This window comes from Cucurbita moschata, unplaced genomic scaffold (genome assembly GCF_002738365.1).
Source record: "Cucurbita moschata cultivar Rifu unplaced genomic scaffold, Cmos_1.0 Cmo_Scf00017, whole genome shotgun sequence".
Lineage (NCBI taxonomy): Eukaryota > Viridiplantae > Streptophyta > Magnoliopsida > Cucurbitales > Cucurbitaceae > Cucurbita > Cucurbita moschata.
In genome coordinates this window covers 4,370,194-4,389,937 of record NW_019268533.1, presented here as the reverse complement: position 1 = coordinate 4,389,937, position 19,744 = coordinate 4,370,194, and the positions used below count along the sequence as shown (strand labels likewise).

The 19,744-nt window shown below is 39.7% G+C and overlaps 1 protein-coding gene and 3 non-coding genes across 4 annotated transcripts; 2 read left to right on the top strand and 2 right to left on the bottom strand.

The window, feature by feature from the left end:
• Positions 1-38: 38 nt before the first annotated feature.
• TRNAL-UAG lies at positions 39-118 on the bottom strand. The gene has a single exon. It is a non-coding gene; the product is annotated as a tRNA-Leu (tRNA).
• A 3,922-nt stretch (positions 119-4,040) lies between these two features.
• Positions 4,041-4,112, top strand: TRNAM-CAU. The gene has a single exon. It is a non-coding gene; the product is annotated as a tRNA-Met (tRNA).
• A 1,074-nt stretch (positions 4,113-5,186) lies between these two features.
• On the bottom strand, positions 5,187-12,396 carry LOC111455404 (pathogenesis-related protein 1B-like; the record flags this gene model as incomplete). Its single annotated transcript, XM_023097053.1, has 2 exons — positions 5,187-5,631; positions 12,356-12,396. Coding segments are annotated over 2 exons (486 nt in total), but the record flags the coding sequence as incomplete, so codon positions are not given.
• Positions 12,397-15,486: 3,090 nt separating this feature from the next.
• Positions 15,487-15,626, top strand: LOC111455641. Its single transcript, XR_002712623.1, has one exon. It is a non-coding gene; the product is annotated as a small nucleolar RNA Z247 (small nucleolar RNA).
• The last annotated feature ends 4,118 nt before the right edge of the window (positions 15,627-19,744 follow it).

Below are 19,744 nucleotides of genomic sequence, written 5' to 3'. Positions count from 1 at the left end.
TGTCTTGAGGCTTTACAAAAGATTAAACTAAATAATAATGACAGCTATGGGATTCAAACCCACGCCCTTTCGGACCAGAGCCTAAATCTGGCACCTTAGACCACTCGGCCAAACTGTCCCAACAAACATGATCAAACATACAAATTTGCTCGAGCTATCTTGAGACATGAGATTGCATCACGAAGCAAGGGTCCTGTTGTTGGGAATTGAGATGACGATGAGATTCAACGTTGTTGTGTCGCACACGATTGAACATGAACGCATAGGCGGTGTGTGTGGTCAAATAAATTTTAATTCCACAAGAGTGATATTTGAATGCAGAAGGTGATGGTGTTACTTTAACACGTACGGAAGCAATTTGGATCTTAGGCACTCTAAGTACATCAATTATAGTAAATTAGCTAGCATATTTAAAAGCATTAAAACTCAATGAGTTTGAATACTAACCTTTTGTAGTTTCAAATTCTTTTTTCCTCACGAACCGGTTTCGAACCACCACTAGTGTCTTCCTTACTATTATCCGGCCTTAGAACGGGATTGTGGAATCGATGAGTGACTAAGCTTGATAGGAATTTAGTATATGTAAAGAGAGAGTTTTGAGAGATTTTCCCAAAGTTTTTCAAGAAGAATTTCAATATACCTTGATCACTCTATTTACGTAGTCATATTTGCATGTTCATACAAATCTGATATTACCAAATTTTGACACTTAAAATTCCACTAAAATTTGTGGGATCATGTGGCAAACATGCAAATTTGGTTAAACCATATATTGACACTCAATATGTCCCTAACTCAAACAAGGATTTTTCCATTAGGAGGAGTGAACATTTTGACTTTCTTTATTTTAATTAAACAATTAATTTAAATAATTAATTTCAAATAAAAATAGTATTAAATGATTAATTAAACAATTTAATTAATATTTAACATTAAATAAAATGCCAATCTCAATCCATTCCGGCACATTTTGATTATGAATCACTATTCATAATTAAAATATTTAAATCTTATTTAAACATCTCCAATTCTCTATTTTTGTTCAATTCATAATTAAAACAAAATGCGATTAAATATATCGTATATATTTAGCGTGTATTCTCTATTTGAATTCGAACACTTCAAACTCACTCGTCACACTGTTCTATGGTTTAGTCCGATATGAGTTAGCAGAGAGACCTAATGGACCTACAGATCATGGGCTCCAACGATTCGAGATTAACGGGCTAAACTCATTAACCTTGTTAGTCCAACATTCGTTAACTATTAGGACACTCCACTATAGTCTAGTAGTTGCACTCCACTCAGTATAGATATATTTCTGTCCATTTGATATAACTATGATTAGTAAGTCGATCCTTCAAAGGTTGTTCGTAACTAAAGCTGGGTCAATTTACCGTTTTACCCCTAAAGTTACTTTTTGTTCCTTAACTCCCACTGATCCTCTAATGAACAATTGGTTTGTAGTCCAACCACCAAATCGAATCCCACTCAGGCCAATGAGAGGGTGGGGCCCCTTGTTCAAGACTTGGAGTCAATACTTAAGGGAGCAACCTCTCTAGTATCCCTAAAAGCGGGTAGGAGAGAATTTCATCTTACACCCTATGTCCCCAGCTATTCACCCAATCTTACCCCTAAAATGGGAGGCTTATTGAGTCGGCGAACTTGGATCACTCTCACCCATGCAAATCTAAGGATAATTCCGAATAAACAGGAGTTCATAGTTAGCTTAGGATTAAGACCGAGTTACCTAGGTCGTCGAATGAAAAAATCAGTCTCAATAGTAAACAACATTATAAAGTGAGAGTGGTTTTCTTCTTGGTCCGATCTTATGCAATACTCATTGCATAGGATGCCCCCACTCACATGTCTCCACATGTACAATTTAATGATCATATTGTTTATATCATATACAAAAGTGGGTCGCATCCATAGTGTCCCCAGAATAAGGTACTCAACCTTGTCCATGTACTATAGATCATTTTGACTATATACTTGATCACTTAGTTTATTGGATTTAGATTAATGATCGTAACATTCACTTTATTCAATAACAATATTTACTGAATAAACATCAATAATAACTTTATTGAAAATAGAATATGTTTTTGTTTACAAACTGAGTTTTAGGACATAAAACCCAACATGAAGAAGTATGACCGTGATACGATGCAATTGTCGGAGTAGAGCCAGACTCTCTCGTTTTAAAATCGAGATGCTGACAACTAAACATAATTAGATGTGCTAACAGTGGTCTTGAGGCTTTACCAAAAATTAAAATAAATGATAGCAAGATTTGAACCCACACCCTTTCAAACCAAAGTCTAAATTTGGCACCTTAGACCACTCAACCAAACTGTCCCAACAATGTTTTTAAACAAACAAAGATGTTCGAGCTATCTCAAGACACAAGATTACAATGTGTATGAGGTGCAAAAACGTATCCCTTGCGTGAGTACAGACCTCGGCGATCCTTTTCGTGGTAAAATTTGGTGGTTTCGACATTAGTTTTCCTTTGTTCAAGCTTGCAGGTGTGGTTTCGAGTTTTTCCTTCCTCTCTCTCTCGATTTCCTCTGAGTTCTTCCCCTTGCAGGGGGCATCCGTGGTGTAGTTGAAGGATAGGTGGGAAGCGTGGTGATTTGTGGGCAGCGGAGGAGCGTGGATAGGAGTGTTGGAACGAGAACTTTGGTGCTCGCTAGAGTTCTGAGTGTTTGTCGAATTTTCTATTTTTTTTAATTTCTTACCGTTACAAAAATGCCCCTAAATTTTAGAGTATTTATGTTAATAACATTCTTCCCTTTAAGAATTTTTCAAGGACAAAACCAACTATACAACTCAAATTGGTGGAGATTCAATCGTCCATGTCGTCCCAAATTTGAACCACCGTCAATAGACACGAGGGGCTTTAAATCTAACGTCTAGAATTGAGTTTGGAAGTCGGCAACTAGAAGAACACAACAAGCCTTTTGTGGAACTAGTGAAGAATTAGGATAAAGACATCTAGTACCACCTTGGAAAGACAAACATGGTCGCTGATGTCTTAAGTCGAAAGACGACACACTCGTCGACCCTCATTACTAGCGAGGTATGAGTACAAAAAGATTTTGAGTGAGCTAACATAGCTACAGTGACTGAAGGAGACAGGCTAGGGCATCTCATCTAGGTGAAGGAAACATAAGGTTCAAATGTGACATTCTACTAAAAACATGGTGTAAGGCATCCCACCTTAAAAAGAAAAATATGAGTCTCAAGAAGCACAACGTGGTGGAAGATCTCGAGTCACTTTAGCATGATTAGAGTATTACCTAGCATTCTTTGGAAGTTATGGTAAATTTAGGGCATTGTCTTGTTCATGTCCTTAGGGCAGCATATCTTAGCATAATGTCATGAGCTAACTCTAGGATAATGCATAATGGTAACACATCATATCTTCATGGCATGCTTAGAATCCATGGCACTAAAATATACATGTCTTATTTGTGTAACTCGTCATTCTTATGAGCTTAAGTCATTCGTTCCTATTTGTCATAACTCTTGTGTTCATGGAATCTTTATGAATTCCAAGGTCATTAGGGGTATTTTTGTCTTATACGGTTTGAGTTTGAACCATACCCAAAACATGTTTTTGTATATATCATGCAAGAATTTCTTAGGCCTTTTCATGCCTATATTTTCTTGGGTTTTGGAGGGCTTTGATATTCTCAAAGTTGGTTAGGTCCTTACTCTAAAAAAAAATTATTGTTAGAGTACAATTCTACAAAAGTCTTGTCATAATTTTTTTAGACGCTATATATATATATATATAAATTTTTTCTGAGATATAATGAATAAAATAAAATAAAGTTTACTTTTCAATTTAATTATCGAAATATGGAGAAGAATATTAATGAATTTTGTAGACATTTTAAGTAGATTTTTTTAAGGAATATTGAAGACTAAATAAAAAGAATCAACAAACATACACACATCCATAGAACCAAATAATTATATTATATTAAATAATAAATTAGATAAATATAAAACGATTAAATTGACATCAAATCAGAGTGGCGCAGCGGAAGCGTGGTGGGCCCATAACCCACAGGTCCCAGGATCGAAACCTGGCTCTGATAAAAAGAGAAAGGCTTCCGATTTTCTTTTGGGTATTAGACGAATTGGGCCCGATTCAGAGGGAGTTAGGCCTATCCGTCTGGTTATTAATCGAATTGGGCCCATTGGATTTTCTAATTTAATACACATTCAGATTTTATTGAATTATATTTTCTATTTTTTATTTTAGTTTTACTTTTCCATATATATTTCTATATATTATTTTAAATTACATTACACTTACTAATTTTCTTGCCTTGTAACGCTATTAATTTTCTTTTCTGGTAACGCTCTTAATTTTTTTACTTAAATTAGACACGTCACGACATGCATGTCTTAAATAAAATATGGAAAAATTCATAATAAATACTTTAAAATGAAAAATGAAATAAACATTGCCTTTTAACGTGAAAAATGAAATAAACAACCTATCAACTACTAAATGAAACTTATTGCATACTACTCCCTATCTTGACTTTCATGGCCATCCCAGCATTCACTGTCATCTGTGTAGGAGTGCTTCACCTTCACCTTACAAATATAAGAGTAATACGTGACTTGAGTATTTTAAAAAATAAGCTTAAATTTTTATGTCTAAAAAAACTCGATGATCTTTAGATCCAACGGTTGAAATGCAAAACAATATCGGTAGCACTCTCATCGAAGTAGATATTTTCGATGAGTATTCTAGAAAAGTTTAAAATAAAAAGAGAAAATTCAGCACCGTTATGATACAATCAATGGTGTGCAAGCTTCATCTATAAATAATCTAAAATTACCTTATACCCTTTTGGGTATTGCACATATTAAAAGTTAATAGTATAAAATTTAAAAAAAAATAATTTCTTTAAATAAATCTATTTAATATTTAAAATTTAAAATTTAAAATGGAATGATTAAAATGGAAACTGTATTAAGACATCATTGTATATTTATTATTTTATTGAGAATAATAGGCTACATAATAATTTTTTGATAAAGCAAGATCAATGGAGCAATCCTACATTATTTTTATTTATTAATACGTGAACATGATGTCTTAAACATAATATAAAATTTACACGCTTTATAGTTTTTTTCTTAAATTGAAGGATCCTTTAATATGGCCACTCCCCAATGACATTGGCGGGTGGGTCATAGTTGCAGGTGATGAATGTACCACCATTGTTGCACCTCACTTTTGCATATCCAACTTTTGTTGTGTTTTGCCACACCACTTGAGTGTAGTGGTCGCACATTTTTCCTTCGATGCAGGTGTTGGAGGCATAATCGTAGAATTGTTGCTCATCCATCCACATTTGAACTGCTTCAATGCCTGTCATTTCACTAGAATGCATTGCAAGATTCTCGCCATAAGGTCCATTAGAGTGTAACAATTGACAGTCGTTGCTACGTTCATTGGCATATTGTGTAGCATAGTTTGCAAGTTCTTCATCCCTCTGGATGGGTTTGATGCCAACTTGGACAGCGCTCACTTGAGAACGAGCAATATTGTGAGCATCAATATAGTCTTGAGGGGAGTCTTGAGCGAGAGATGAATGGGATGGACATAGTTTGTATTTATAAGCATCAAATTTTGAAATACTTATAATATAATTCAAGTTGGAAACTTAGGGTTTGTATTTGTTGAACAAATGTTGGGTGATGGAGAAGTTACCCAAGTTGGATGGCTATTTACAATTTGGCCCCCACATATTTAAATAAATACGAAGACAACAATTTTTCAAATTTTTATAGTAAAATAAAAATAAAAAAATAAAAAGAATACATTGGAGGCTTCTGAGTAAAGGATTTAGGATCAAATTTGTACAGATAATTAATTTAAACCCATTTGTAGAAATAATTAATTTAAACCCAATTTGTACAAATAAATATTTAAGTTTAGAATTACCCATATTAAGTTCAATTTCAATTCAAACCTTCACGTCTGCATGCCCAAATTATAAACCCTTTTTAATTACTTTTTTATCTCTTAGTTTTTTGGTTATGAAATTTTAAAAGATACACAATTAAATAGTCTATTTTATTTTTAATTATCAGTAATTCATCCCCAAAAATCCTTAGGTATTCAAGAGTATGTTCATTTACCTTAAGAGGCTTAATCCAACAATTTTATGCTCCTTCCAAGAATATGAGAATAGATCGACCAACCTTCCAAGAATACGAGAATAGATCTTAAAATTCATTTTTTTTTTACTAAAAAAATACTTCAATAGTTCTTGAATGGACCCTAGACACCAAGAAAAACTCTTAAGCTAGTTAAATTAAGGGAAAAAAATATGGATTCCCATAAGATCTAACATTTTCAGCCCAAAAACAATCGAGAGAAAATTGAGAGCATGCTCGAAGCATGAATGGCAACAAGAGTTATAATACTCGATAATTTTAAGGTATCACATAAGATCTATATAAAGTAGTTAAAATGATCTGTATAAGCGAAAATATTAATGATAAAGGGGAAAATAGTCTTTCCAATTTTTATAGAATTTATGGATTTTTTTATAGAATTTTTGGAATTTTTAATTACTTAGAGATTATAAAGAAGAAATTTGAAGATACTAAATAAAAAATGGAGAAAAAAATAGAGTAATAGATAAATTTTAAATTTATTTTTTGTATTTTTCATATATATTTAGCAAATTTGTAACGTTTAAATGTAGAAAAGGTCATATCTATCTAGGAAGAGAATCTAATGATTTACTTATTTTTTTATCATGAATCAAGAGAATCTACTGATTTACTGGTTTGTTACCATGGACCAAGGCCCACCATGTAATCCTCGTTATACACATTTATAAATATATGAGGACCTGACCCATATAGGTCACAGTATCATTCAACCTAACATAGTATCAAAGTCGAGGTTTATTCATAAACAACGTCTATCATATCTTCTTCCTCCTCCACATCCACCACCTCCAACACGATCTCATCTATCATGGCATCGACTTTTGGCCCAATCCCTCTCGACCACGTTGTCACAATCCGTCTCACCAAAAACAACTTCATCATATGGCGCGCCCAGTGTCACGGTCATGCTCGAAAGTGCGATTGTGACACCCAGCTCCTCCCCTACCTACGGAGTACGAAGCTTGGGCTACCTCGATGGCACCATTGCCGCACCTGCCAAGTTGGTCCCTTCCTCAACCGCTGTTGCTGCTGGCCTAGTCTCTAATCTGGCCTATGATCGGTGGTATGATCAGGATCAATAGGTCCTTAGAGGCCTTCTCTCCTCCATGTCTGAGGAGATTCTTCATGATGTGGTTGTCGCTACTACGTCCAAGGAGCCGTGGGATACCTTGTAGCGGATGTTTTTGCCGTCAACTTGTGCTCGCATTGTTAACATCCATGTTGAGTTTGCCACATCCAAGAAACTTAATCTGTCTACTGAGGATTATTTTTGCAAGATCAAAGGGCTGGACACCGAGCTGGCTGTCACAGTCATGGTCGTCCAAGGCGTGTTGCCATGGTCACGCCCATGACAAGCCAAACCCTTTATATCTTTCCATGTTGTAGTGTTTTACTTTTGTATTTCTAGGAAATATGACGTTTCGGAAAAATCATGTATCTCTGCCCCCGTTTTCTAAAACTTTCTTCTTGAACCGGGGCCAAAGACTCAAGCATACGTCGCTTGGTCGTAGGCGACGTAAGAACGAATAGGCTTAACTCACTTGTTGCTGGAAAGTGAGTGCCGCACAATCGCAAGTCCGCTATCATCAAAGTGCGATTGAGACAAGTGATATCAGAGCTTTGTTAGCTCCGTGACATAGTAAAGACCAAAATCATGTCCACGACGAAGTCGATACCCAAATCACAAGCCAACCGACTTACTTTAATAGAGGAGGAAATGTTGTTCCTCAAAGAAGTCCCTGACACCGTCCGCTTCCTGGAAGCACAAGTGACAAAATTGAATGGAAAAGTCGAAGAAATTGATGCAATGGGCAACTGCCTGGATGGGCGGCCTATCAAAGAACTAATGTTTCGAGTGGTCTTGCTCGAAGAATGAGTTGCTCCTACGAGCAGCTCAAGACCTGCTGGTAGCCCTGTTAGCTCTATCGCGCACAAGGAGGGACGTGACAAAGAGTTCGATGAGCTACAAAATACCATGATGAAGTTGTTTAATGGATTAGCTGGTGAATTTAGAACAACGATCGATGCCATCCAAGAAAAGATGTCCGAGATGAACATCCGGATTGGGGTGACCATGAAAGCCATGAAGAACATCACAGCAGGGCAAACTCATACAAGATCCAACAAATTGAAGTTTCCAAATCTCATACCCTTCAAAGGGAACCGGGATGCCAAAGAGTGGGAGAACTTCATCTTTGATATCGAACAGTACTTCAAAGCCACAATGGCCTGTATCAACGGCATAAAAGTTAGAGTAGCCTCAATGCATCTCATAGACGATGAAAATGGATTATGCACCATCGACTCAAGGGAAGACCTCAAGAGAGAGTTGATGGACCAATTCTTCCCCGAAAACATAGAATACATAGCAAGGGAAAAACTAATAGCATTAAAACAAACTGGAAGCATAAGGGAATATGTGAGACAGTTCTCGACCCTGATGCTAGATATCAGCGGCACGTCAAAGAAAGACAAGGTATTCCTCTTCATAAATGGGTTGAAATCGTGGGCCAAAACAAAAATATACAAGAAAAAGGTTCAAGACCTAGCCATCGCAATCGCCAGCGCCGAAAGACTCCTAGACTTTGGAAGCGGCACGAGTTTCCAAAAAAAAAACAACATAAACCCCAAACACTGGGGGCAAAGCATATAAACCGCCGGGTCATCGAAACGTAAGCCTCAATAGGCCAAATGGAAGTAACGACAGACCAAATGGATGGACAGATAGACCTTCTTAGAACAACCAAGCGGGGACATCTCGAGGACCTTACCCTCAAAAGAACTACACGACGACACCTTTACAGTGCCTGTTGTGTAAAGGCCCCCACAAACTGTCCTACTGTCCTCACCGGGTCTCTCTTAGTGCACTCCAAGTGTCCATTCAAGATAGCAACGACACAGGAGTCAAGACTACGCAAGAAAAGAGGGAAGATCAAGACAACCCCCGAATGGGTGCGCTTAAATTCTTGTTAGCTCTCCAACGGAAGGTCGACCCAAAGGAGATAATAGAGAAACGACTTATGTTCAGAGACGCAACAATAAACTCACGACCGAGAAAGAGCACCTTGATAGACTCAGGTGCCACCCACAACTTCATCGCCGACCAAAAAGCCCAAAAATTGGGACTCTCCATAGAAAAGGATCCCGAAAAAATGAAAATTGTCAACTTTGAGGCCTTGCATATCGTGGGAGTCTCTAAAAGAGTTCTCTTTAAATTAGGGGCCTGGTCAGGAGAAGTGGACCTTGTCATGGTTCGTATGGACGACTTTGACGTGGTACTTGGGATGGACTTCGACGTGGTAATTGTCATGGTTCGTATGCCACTGGCGAAATGCTTGGTGATTACCGACCACAACCCCACAGTCATACCTACAAGTATGAAACAAACATGTAATCTTAGAATGATCTCTGCCATACAATTAAAATTGGACTCGCACGAGAGGAACCCACATATATGGCTATACCCCTGATGGAAGAAGTGACCATTGAGGAAACTATTTCGAGCAAAATCAAGGATGTACAAGACAGTTATGCCGACATAATACAAGAGAGCTTACCACAAACATTACAACTTCGTCGAGGAATCGATCACGAATCTGAACTCCTCCCCGGGGTTAAACCCCGAGCGAAGAACGCATATCAGATGGCTCCCCTTGGATAGCCGAATTGAGGAAACAATTAGATGAGTTGTTGGCGGCAGGATTCATTTGCCCTGCAAAGGCACCTTACGAAGCCCCTGTACTGTTTCAGAAAAAGAAGAATGGGACGTTGCGTTTGTGAATAGACTATAGAGCCTTAAACAAGGTGACTGTACGCAACAAATACCCACTGCCGATAAGATCCGACTTGTTTGACCAGCTTCACGGGGCCAAATACTTCACGAAGCTGGACTTACGTATCGCCCAAGGGGACGAGCCCAAGGCGACGTGTGTAACAAGATATGGGGCTTTTAAGTTCCTGGTAATGCCCTTTGGTCTGACAAACGCCCCAGCTACGTTTTGCACATTAATGAACCAGGTTTTCTATGAACACTTGGATCAGTTCGTCATAGTATACCTCGACGACAAAGCTGTATACAGCGCAACCCTAGAGGAACACAAGATGCACCTGAAGCTAGTGTTCGACAAGCTACAACAGAATCAGTTGTATGTCAAGAACGAAAAATGTGCTTTCGCACAAACATGCATCAACTTTCTTGGACATGTCATCAGTTATGGACAGATTGGTATGGATAGCTACAAGATAAAAGCTATTCAAGAGTGGAAAATTTCTACTTCCGTATCCGTTTTATGATCCTTCCTGGGATTGGCGAACTATTATAGGTGATTCGTCGAATGGTTTTCACAACGAGCCGCCCCATTATCAGAACTTCTGAAGAAAGACCACTCTTGGTCATGTTGAAATGAATTTCAAATGGCCTTCGAAGATCTAAAGGCAACCATGATGAAGGGTCCTGTCCTCGGATTGGTGGATGTTTCTAAATCATTTAAAATAGAGACAGATGCTTCCGACTTTGCCCTAGGTGGTGTCCTTATCCAAGAACGTCACCCTATTGCTCATGAAAATCGAAAGCTCAATGATGCAGAAAGGAGGTAAACTGTCTCTGAAAAAGAAATGCTAGCGGTAGTCCATTGCCTACAAGTCTAGAGACAGTACCTCTTGGGATCACAATTCATGGTGAAGACGGATAATAGCGCCATTTGCGACTTCTTCGATCAACCAAAGTTGACGACAAAACAAGCTTGGTGGCAAGAGTCGTTGGCTGAATTTCACTTCAAATTTGAACACAAGACAAGGAAGAGTAACCAAGCAGCCAACGTGCTAAGTCGGAAGGGCAAACATGTGGCCCTGTGCATGTTAGCCCATATTCACTCAAGTAAGATCGATGAATCGATGCACGACATCATCAAAGAACATTTACATAGTGACCCGTCAGCCAAAGCCGTTGTTGAACTAGATAAAGCTAGGAAGACACGATAGTTTTGGATCGAGGGAGACCTTCTAATGACAAAGGGAAACAGATTATATGTCCCAAGAACAGGAGAACTAAGGAAGAAACTCATTCAGAAATGCCATGATACTTTACGGGCCGGACACCCTAGGTGGCCATGAACTTATGCCTTAATCAAAAAGGGTATTTCTAGCCAAATATGCGGACGACATAATGCAGTACACCAAGACGTGCCTCATCTGCCAACAGGACAAAGTCAAGAAAGCCAAAGTCTCAAGACTCTTAGAACCTCTACCCGTGCCAACAAGGCCTTGAAAAAGTGTCTCTGGACTTCATAACACACCTCCCAAAAGTCGGAAAGTATGACGCCATCTTGGTTATCATAGACTGATTCTCGAAGTACGCAACGTTCATTCCTACCTCTAAATTATGCTCGGCCGAACGAACAATCCAACTATTTTTCAAACACATTGTGAAGTTATAGAAATTCCGTTGAGCATCATCAGCGATAGGGATGGTAGATTCATTGGCACATTCTAGACTGAGTTATTTGCCTTATTGGGAATGACTTTAAACATCTCCTCATGCTATCATCCCCAAACCGATGGATAGACAGAACGGTTCAACTGCTCGCTCAAAGAATACTTACGTCACTTCGTCAACGCTTGTCAGAAGAACTAGATACAATTGCTAGATGTCGCTCAATTTTGTTTCAATTGTCAAACAAGTTCGTCTACAGGAAAGAGACCCTTCGAATTGTAAGTGGACGACAACCGGCCTTGCCCCATATTATTGATCATCCTTATGTAGGCAAGAACCCTCAAGCTCAAAAGCTTCACCAGAGAATGGAAGCAGGCAACATATATAGCCCGGGCGTATGTGGAGAAAGCTTCCAAGCACATGAAGAAGTGGGCGGACAAGAAACGTCGCCCCCTCCAATTTCGAGCAAAAGACCAAGTCCTCATCAAGTTGAGGCCAGAACAGATCAGATTTCGCAGTTGAAAGGACCAGAGACTAGTTCGAAAATATGAAGGCCCGGTTGAAGTCCTAAAAAAGATCGGGGATACTTCTTACAGAGTTGTACTACCCACATGGATGAAAATCAACCCAGAAATTCATGTGAGCAACTTGAATCCCTATTGCCCCGATCCAGACGACGATCAACGAAATGTAATCACAAGACCGAGCATCGATCTTAAACAAAGAGACACCAAAGAAATAGAGGAGATCCTAGCCGACAAGGTTAGGAAGATAGGAAGACGAAGGATTCGCGAATTCCTTGTCAAATGGAAGAATCTCCCTACGGAAGACACAGTTGGGAACGCGCCGAAGATCTGGACTCCGCCGCTACCCACATCGCCAGGTTTGAAAATAGTCGGTTGACAGAGACGTCAACCAATTAGGTGGGGGAGGATATCACAGTCATGCTCTGTTGACTTTTGGCAATTAAGAGGAGAACGTCGACGGAGTAAAAAACGGCAAAGGAAAACTTCTGAAGAAAATGATGAAAAACAAAGGGAGAGAGAAATATTTGCGCTGAAGACCCGATCATTATTTCTAATTCAGTTGGATATTTAAATAAAAAATTTAATTCTAAAAATGGAAAGTAGTGGGCAACTTAATTAAAGGGCTTCCACTCGACGTGAACTTCCCACTCACTCTAATTGTGTGGGTTTAACAGAAAAGATAGTTACCTAAAAACTAGGAACGAATTTCAACCTAGGGATTTACTTAACAATCTTCTACTAAAGCCCTATGGTACATGTCTACCATATTGTTTTAATTCCGATTTGAGTTCTATGGCTCAGTGTCCTGGCGGCATGTCCTCCAGACTCCACGTTCGAGCTCGCACGCCGCCAGTTCAGGTGGTTCACCTCCTCCTAGTAGGTCTTCCATCCTCCGGTACCTGGCCATAAAATCATCAATGTGATCGGCATCCAGCGTCGAATCTGCAATCCGTGGTGTTGCAAACTCCACTGGTTTAGGGGGTGTAGCCGGAGTTGTGGTTGGGGTTGGCGAGGAAGTGCTAGGTGCAGCTGCTAGCAAAGGTGACAGTTCCTGATGCTGCGCTCCTCCTTCTCTCAGCTCGGTGACGAGGTACTCCACTGTGAATTGATTTGGGTTTCTGTCTGCCTCGGTCACGTTGTTCCACTACCAGAAGGTGCTCTCGTCAAAGATGACGTCGCACGACCCGTGAGCTCTCCCCTTCGTAGGATCATAGAGCCTGTATGCCTTACTCCTAAGTTTGTACCTGATGAAGACGACCTTCAGCCCCTTGGGATCGAGCTTGGCGAGGTTGGGACGCGCTACCTTCATGTATACGACGCAGCCAACACTCGGAGATGATGTACCACTGGCTTCTTGTTGTACCAGGTCTCATGCGGCGTCTCCCCGTCGAGGCTTCCCGTTGGCGATCGATTGAGGAGATAGACGACCGTCATTACCGCCTCTCCCCAGAATCTCCCAGGCATCCTGACCATCATTAGCAATGACCTCGCTATCCTGACAATGGTCTGATTTTGATTCTCCACCACTCCATTCTGTTGAGAGAAGTAAGGCGCCGTTAAGTGCCGTTGTACGCCGAACTCGTCGCAGTACTTACCAAAACTTGCCGAGGTGAATTTTCCACCTCGGTTCGCTTGTAGTAGGATCAGCCACATGAAGTGCCTTTTGTTATCGAGTAGCAGGAGGAAGAGGGTCTTGTCGCATGGGGTCTCCAGCTTGATGAGCCACCAAATATTGCCGTGCACAAGCCCAATGGCTCACCGGCGCGGTAGGATGCTTGAGACGGAAAGGGGGTGCGCCTTTATTTGCCAATGAGGCACCCGTCGCACAGCTTGTTCACGTACCTTTATTATTTCTCATTCAGTTGAATATTTAGAGGATAACGTCGATGGAGTAAAAAACGGCTGAAGGAAATCTTCCAAAGAAAATAACTGAAAACAAAGGGAGAGAGAAATATTTGCTCTGAAGACTAGATTATTATTTCTCATTCAGTTGAATATTTAAATAACAAATTTAATTCTAAAAAAGGAAAGTAGTGGGCAACTTAATTAAGTCCCACTAACCCTAATTGTATGGGTTTAACAGAAAAGATAGTTACCTAAAAACTATAAATGAATTTCAACCTAGGGATTTACCTAACATGCTCGTCCAAGGTGTATTGCCCATGACCGCATGCCCATGACAAACCAAACCCATGACCGTATTGCCCATGACCGCATGTCCAAGGCGGATTTACCTAACATGCTCGTCCAAGGCGTTTTACTTTTGTCTTTCTAGGAAGTATGACGTTTTAGAAAATTCATGTCTAGGCCTACCAGACATGAAATGCCTCAAAATGTACTACAAGGGATATGACTAGTTGTCAACTTCTCCCTACCCGATAGTTATACGCATTAAGCCGTTGTTGTTGACTTCTGACAATCGAGAGGAAATCGTCGATGGAATAAAAACGGCCGAATGAAATTTGTTGGAAGAGAAAATAACGGAACTAACATAGAGAAAGTATGAGCTGAATACCCCATGGAATTCATTTCTCTATAGTTGGGATATTTAAATAACAAATTACATCTAAAAATGGAAAGATAGAGGAAACTTAATTCAGGCTCTTCCAATGGACGTGTACTTCCCACTCTTTAATTGTGTAGGTTTAAAGTTACCTAAAAAATAGTTAATTAAAAATTAAGGATCACTCTCCCTCAAAGGCACTGATTTATCCAACCGTTGTTGCCTTTTGCTTACATCCTAAATAACACCCATCTCAATTTCTCCAATCTTGCTTTCAAAACTCTCTTTCGAAATCTCTCTGCCCCCGTTTTCTAAAACTTTCTTCTTGAATAGGGGATAAAGGCTCGAGCATACGTCGCTTGGTCGTAGGCGACGCAAGAACGAATAGGCTTTACTTGTTGTCTTTGACTGAGCGAATGTGAGTAAATCTTTATGGAGGAAAAAGCTTAACAAATTGTTGGGAGAAGAAAATAATGAAAAAATAAAAGAGAGAGACCGTATGCGTTGAAGCGGGATGATTTTATTTCTCATTCAAGTTGATACTTAAATAACAAATTACATCCTAAAAATAGAAAGAAGTGGGCAACTTAATTAGAGCACTTCCACTTGACGTGGACTTCCCACTCACTTTAATTGTGTGGGTTTAACCGAAAAATAGTTACCTACAGAACAGTTACTAAATACTAAATAATTTTCAACCTAGGGATTTATCTACATAACTCACTTGTTGCTAGGAAGGGAGTGCCGCACAATCGCAAGTCCGCTGCCATCAAAGTGCGATTGTGACACTGTCTGCCACAGGCTCTGCCTTGCGGGATGATGGCATGATCGCGTATCTCCTCGCTGGTCTTGACCCTAACTATGATCCCTTTGTCACCTTGATGACTACCAAGAGTGAAGCCCTCATGCTTAATGATGTGTTTGCACATCTAATGGCGTTTGAAACTCGCCAACTACAATACCAGATTGAATTGTAGTTAAATTCTGGATCTTCAGCCCAAGGTGGCGCGCGCTCTCTCGTCTTGTTGGTGATCGTCGTGACCCTTCTACTTGTTTTTCCTGCCAGATCTGCGGCAAAGTAGGGCATACTGTCGTTTAATGCAAGCATAGGATGGATGAGTTCTATCAAGATGAACCTCCTTCCTTTTACAAGATTGAACAAATTGGTACAGCGATACATGCGCCACTGATCATATCACCAGTGACCTGGATGGTCTCGTTATGCGTGAATGCTATCATGGAGGTGAACAAGTTCAAGTCGGCAATGGAGCAGGTTTGCGTATTTTGCATACTGGTCATTCTTCAATTAATACTGCTGCTTGTCCTCTTGCATTGCGTAATATTTTGCATGTGCTTGAAATTTCCAAACATCTTCTTTCCGTTCATAAACTTTCTTGTGATAATGACATATTCTTTGAATACCATCCTTGAAATTTTTCTATTAAGGATCGACGGTCGAGGAAAAGCCTTAAGTCATCTGATGTCGATGATCTCAAGCATGCCTTAGTGAGCAGATCTAGTACTCACGCTCAATGTCATGCACGTCTTGGACATCCTTCACCTCAAGTGGTAAAGTTAATTTTGCGTCTCAATAATATTTTGTGTGATAGTGAGTCACCTTTTCCAGTTTGTAATGCGTTTTAGTTAGCACAAAGTCATTAGTTACCATACATTAGTTCTTTTCATAGGTCTTCATCACCTTTGGAACTAACTCTTTGGATACTGTAGCACTAGTTGCTCCCCTCGCAACGGCTAGTACGCCTGTCCCCTCAATTGTAGATCCTACACCTGCTACTCGATTGAAGCATAATATCAATCAACCCAAGGTGCGTAAAGACGGAACAGTAACATATTCTGTGGTTCGTGCTGATCTAAACGTTATTGATTTCAAATGGGTTTTCAAACTCAAGCTAAAGCCAGATGGCTCTCTTGATCGTTACAAAGCACGCCTGGTTGCTAAAGGGTTTAAACAGCAGTATGACGTTGGTTATGATGATACCTTCAGTCCAGTTGTTAAGCCTACTACCATTCATCTCTTATTAACTCTTGTTATTTCTCGTGGTTGGGCTATTCGGCAGATTGATACTCAAAATATTTTTTTCATAGTTTTCTTAATGAAGATGTTTATATGAAGCAGCCCCCTAGATTTTTGGATTCTCAAGATCCTGGTTATCTCTGCAAGCTGGATAATTCGCTTTATGGCCTCAAACAAGCTCCGCGTGCCTGGTTTTCTTGCCTTAGCTCCAAACTATTACAGCTGGATTTTACACCTTCAAAGGTTGATGTCTCTCTTTTCATTTTTAACAAGACAGACATTCAAATTTGTATCCTTATCTATGTTGATGACATTATTATCATCGGCTCATTTTCTAAGGCTACTGAGAAACTTCTTACACGGCTTCAGGATGATTTTGCAGTCAAGGATCTCGACACTTTGAGTTATTTTCTTGGGATTGAGCTCTGCCATACTTCCAATGGACTTGTTCTAACACAAAAATACATTCAAGATTTATTGTCCAAAACCAATATGCTTAGCTCCAAAGGTGTGCCCACACCTATGCTTCCTAGTGAGTTGTTATTGGATGGTGGTGAAAAGCTCTCGCCTAAGGATACTACTCGCTATCAGAGTGTCATTGGTGCTTTCCAATATTTATCTCTGACACGTCCTAATATATCCTTTTGTGTCAAAAGAGTGTACCAGTTCATGTCCAACCCAACTTCTGTACAGTGGACAGTGGTCAAACGAATTCTCTATTATCTACATGACACTATTGATATGGACTTGTGTCTTAAAAAGTCCAACACTGATTTGCTTTTGATAACGTGACCATATCGCAAAGGAACATTTTTTAAGAGTGATACTTTATTCATGCCTAAAGTGACCCGAGATCTTCCACCACGTCGTGCTTCTTGAGACTCATATTTTCCTCTTCTAGGTGGGATGCCCTACACCATGTTTTTAGTAGAATGTCACATTCGAACCTTATATTTCCTTCACCTAGATGAGATGCCCAAGCCACGTACTCTGGGAGATCTCGTGGGTAAACAGCATCCTCACGTACTCTGGGAATTGAAGAAATTCTATGTTGGATGACCTCCTAAAAATATTTCTAGAGTGCATGTGAGTTAGGACAAAACATGCTGGAAGAACTCGTGTTAGTCTGTGGGGATAGTCTTCACTCTTAAGAAGTGAGATTGACCACCGCCCAATGTATAGAAGGTTATGTGTCCTTAAGAAAGTCATCGAGGATGATTACTAAGTTAAGTGGGGGAGAACTTCACATCCTCACTTTGAGAATGTAGGTTGTGACCCCCAGTCCCAAGAAAGACGAGGGGTGACCCTCAAATGGCACCCATCCGGCAACAAGAGGGCCAAGATTGAGAAGTCTCATAATGCGACCGAGGAGAACGGTGCATCATGCAACACACCTAGATTATGAATTGAAGCTAAGTTGCAAGTTTAAAGAGAACGAGACAACAGGAGTGTCGAAGAAAAGCTCAAAGAGGGTCAAGTTTTGGCCTTGAGACGTAACCTTAGAAGTCAGAATTTTGATATGAGTTTCGACATGTAGCTCAAGAGTGAAGTCCCTCGAGAGACAAAGCCACAAAGTCAAGTGAAAAATGTGAATGGAGATTGAGTACCCCTTAAGGTTTATCGTGGGCGTGTCAAGATCACGCGGCCGTACATTTAAAGAGGTATAACCGTGACACGATGCAATGGTCGAAGTAGGATTAGACTCTTTCCATAGTAGACGCATTTAAAATTCATGAGGTTGAAAGCGATACATAACAAGCTAAAAGATAATATGTGCTAGGCTTAAGGCTTTACAAAAATTAAATTAAATGACAACGGTAGGATTTGAACCCACAAAATTTTATACCAGAGCCCAAATCTAGGGTCTTAAACAACTCAGCCAAACTGTATTTAAACTAAGAAAGATGGCCGAGCTATCTCAAGACATGAGCTTGTATCCCGATGCAAGGGTCGCCTCGTTGGAAACCGAGATGACGATGAGATTAAACATTGTTGTGTCGCACACATAGGTGGCGTGTGCGAACAAAAAAGTTTTGATTCTATAAGAGTGATGTTTGAATGTCGAAGGCAAACCTTGCCTAAGGTTCCACAAAGCCACAAAGCCACAAAGCCGGGTGAAAAATGTGAATGTGGATTGAGTACTCCTTAAGATTTTTTGCGAGCGTGTCAAGATTACGAGGTCGCACAATTGAAGAAGTATGACCGTGACACGATGCAATTGTCGGAGTAGGGCCAGACTCTCTCGACAGTAGACGCGTTTTAAAATCAAGAGGTTGACAACGAGACATAATAAACAAAAATAGATAATATCTGCTAGAACCATTTTAAAATCGTGATGTTGACAACAAGACGTAACTAGATGTGCTAACAACTGTCTTAAGGCTTAATTAAAATAAATGACAACTATAGGATTTGAACCCACGCCCTTTCAAACCAAAGCCTAAATCTAGCGCCTTAGACCACTCAACCAAACTATCCCGACAAATGTGTTTGAACAAACAAAGATTGTCGAGCTATCTCGAGACATGAGATTGCATCACGATGCAAGGGTCGTGTTGTTGGGAACCTAGATGACGATGAGATTCAACGTTGTTGTGTCGCACACGATTAAACATGCATGCATAGGCGGCGTGTGTGATCAAACAAGTTTTGATTCTATAAGAGTGATGTTTCAATGCCGAAAGCAGAGCTAACCCTAGGGTAATGCATAATGGTAACACATCCTATCTTTATGGCATGCTTAGAATCCATGACCCTAAAATACATCATTATTCATGAATTTCGAGATCATTAGAGGTATTTTTGTCTTATACGGTTTGAGTTGGAGGCATACACAAAACATGTTTTGTATATATCATGCAAGTTATGGCTTTTAGTGTCTACCGTGGCCTTAAGGTTTGTGTCATACTCCTTTTTTGGTACTTGTCTTTGGAGTGTTTTATTTTCTCATAGTTTATTAAGTCCTTACTCCAGGCACAATTCCATAAAAATCTTGTCATAATTTTTTTAGACTCTAAAACCATTTGTCC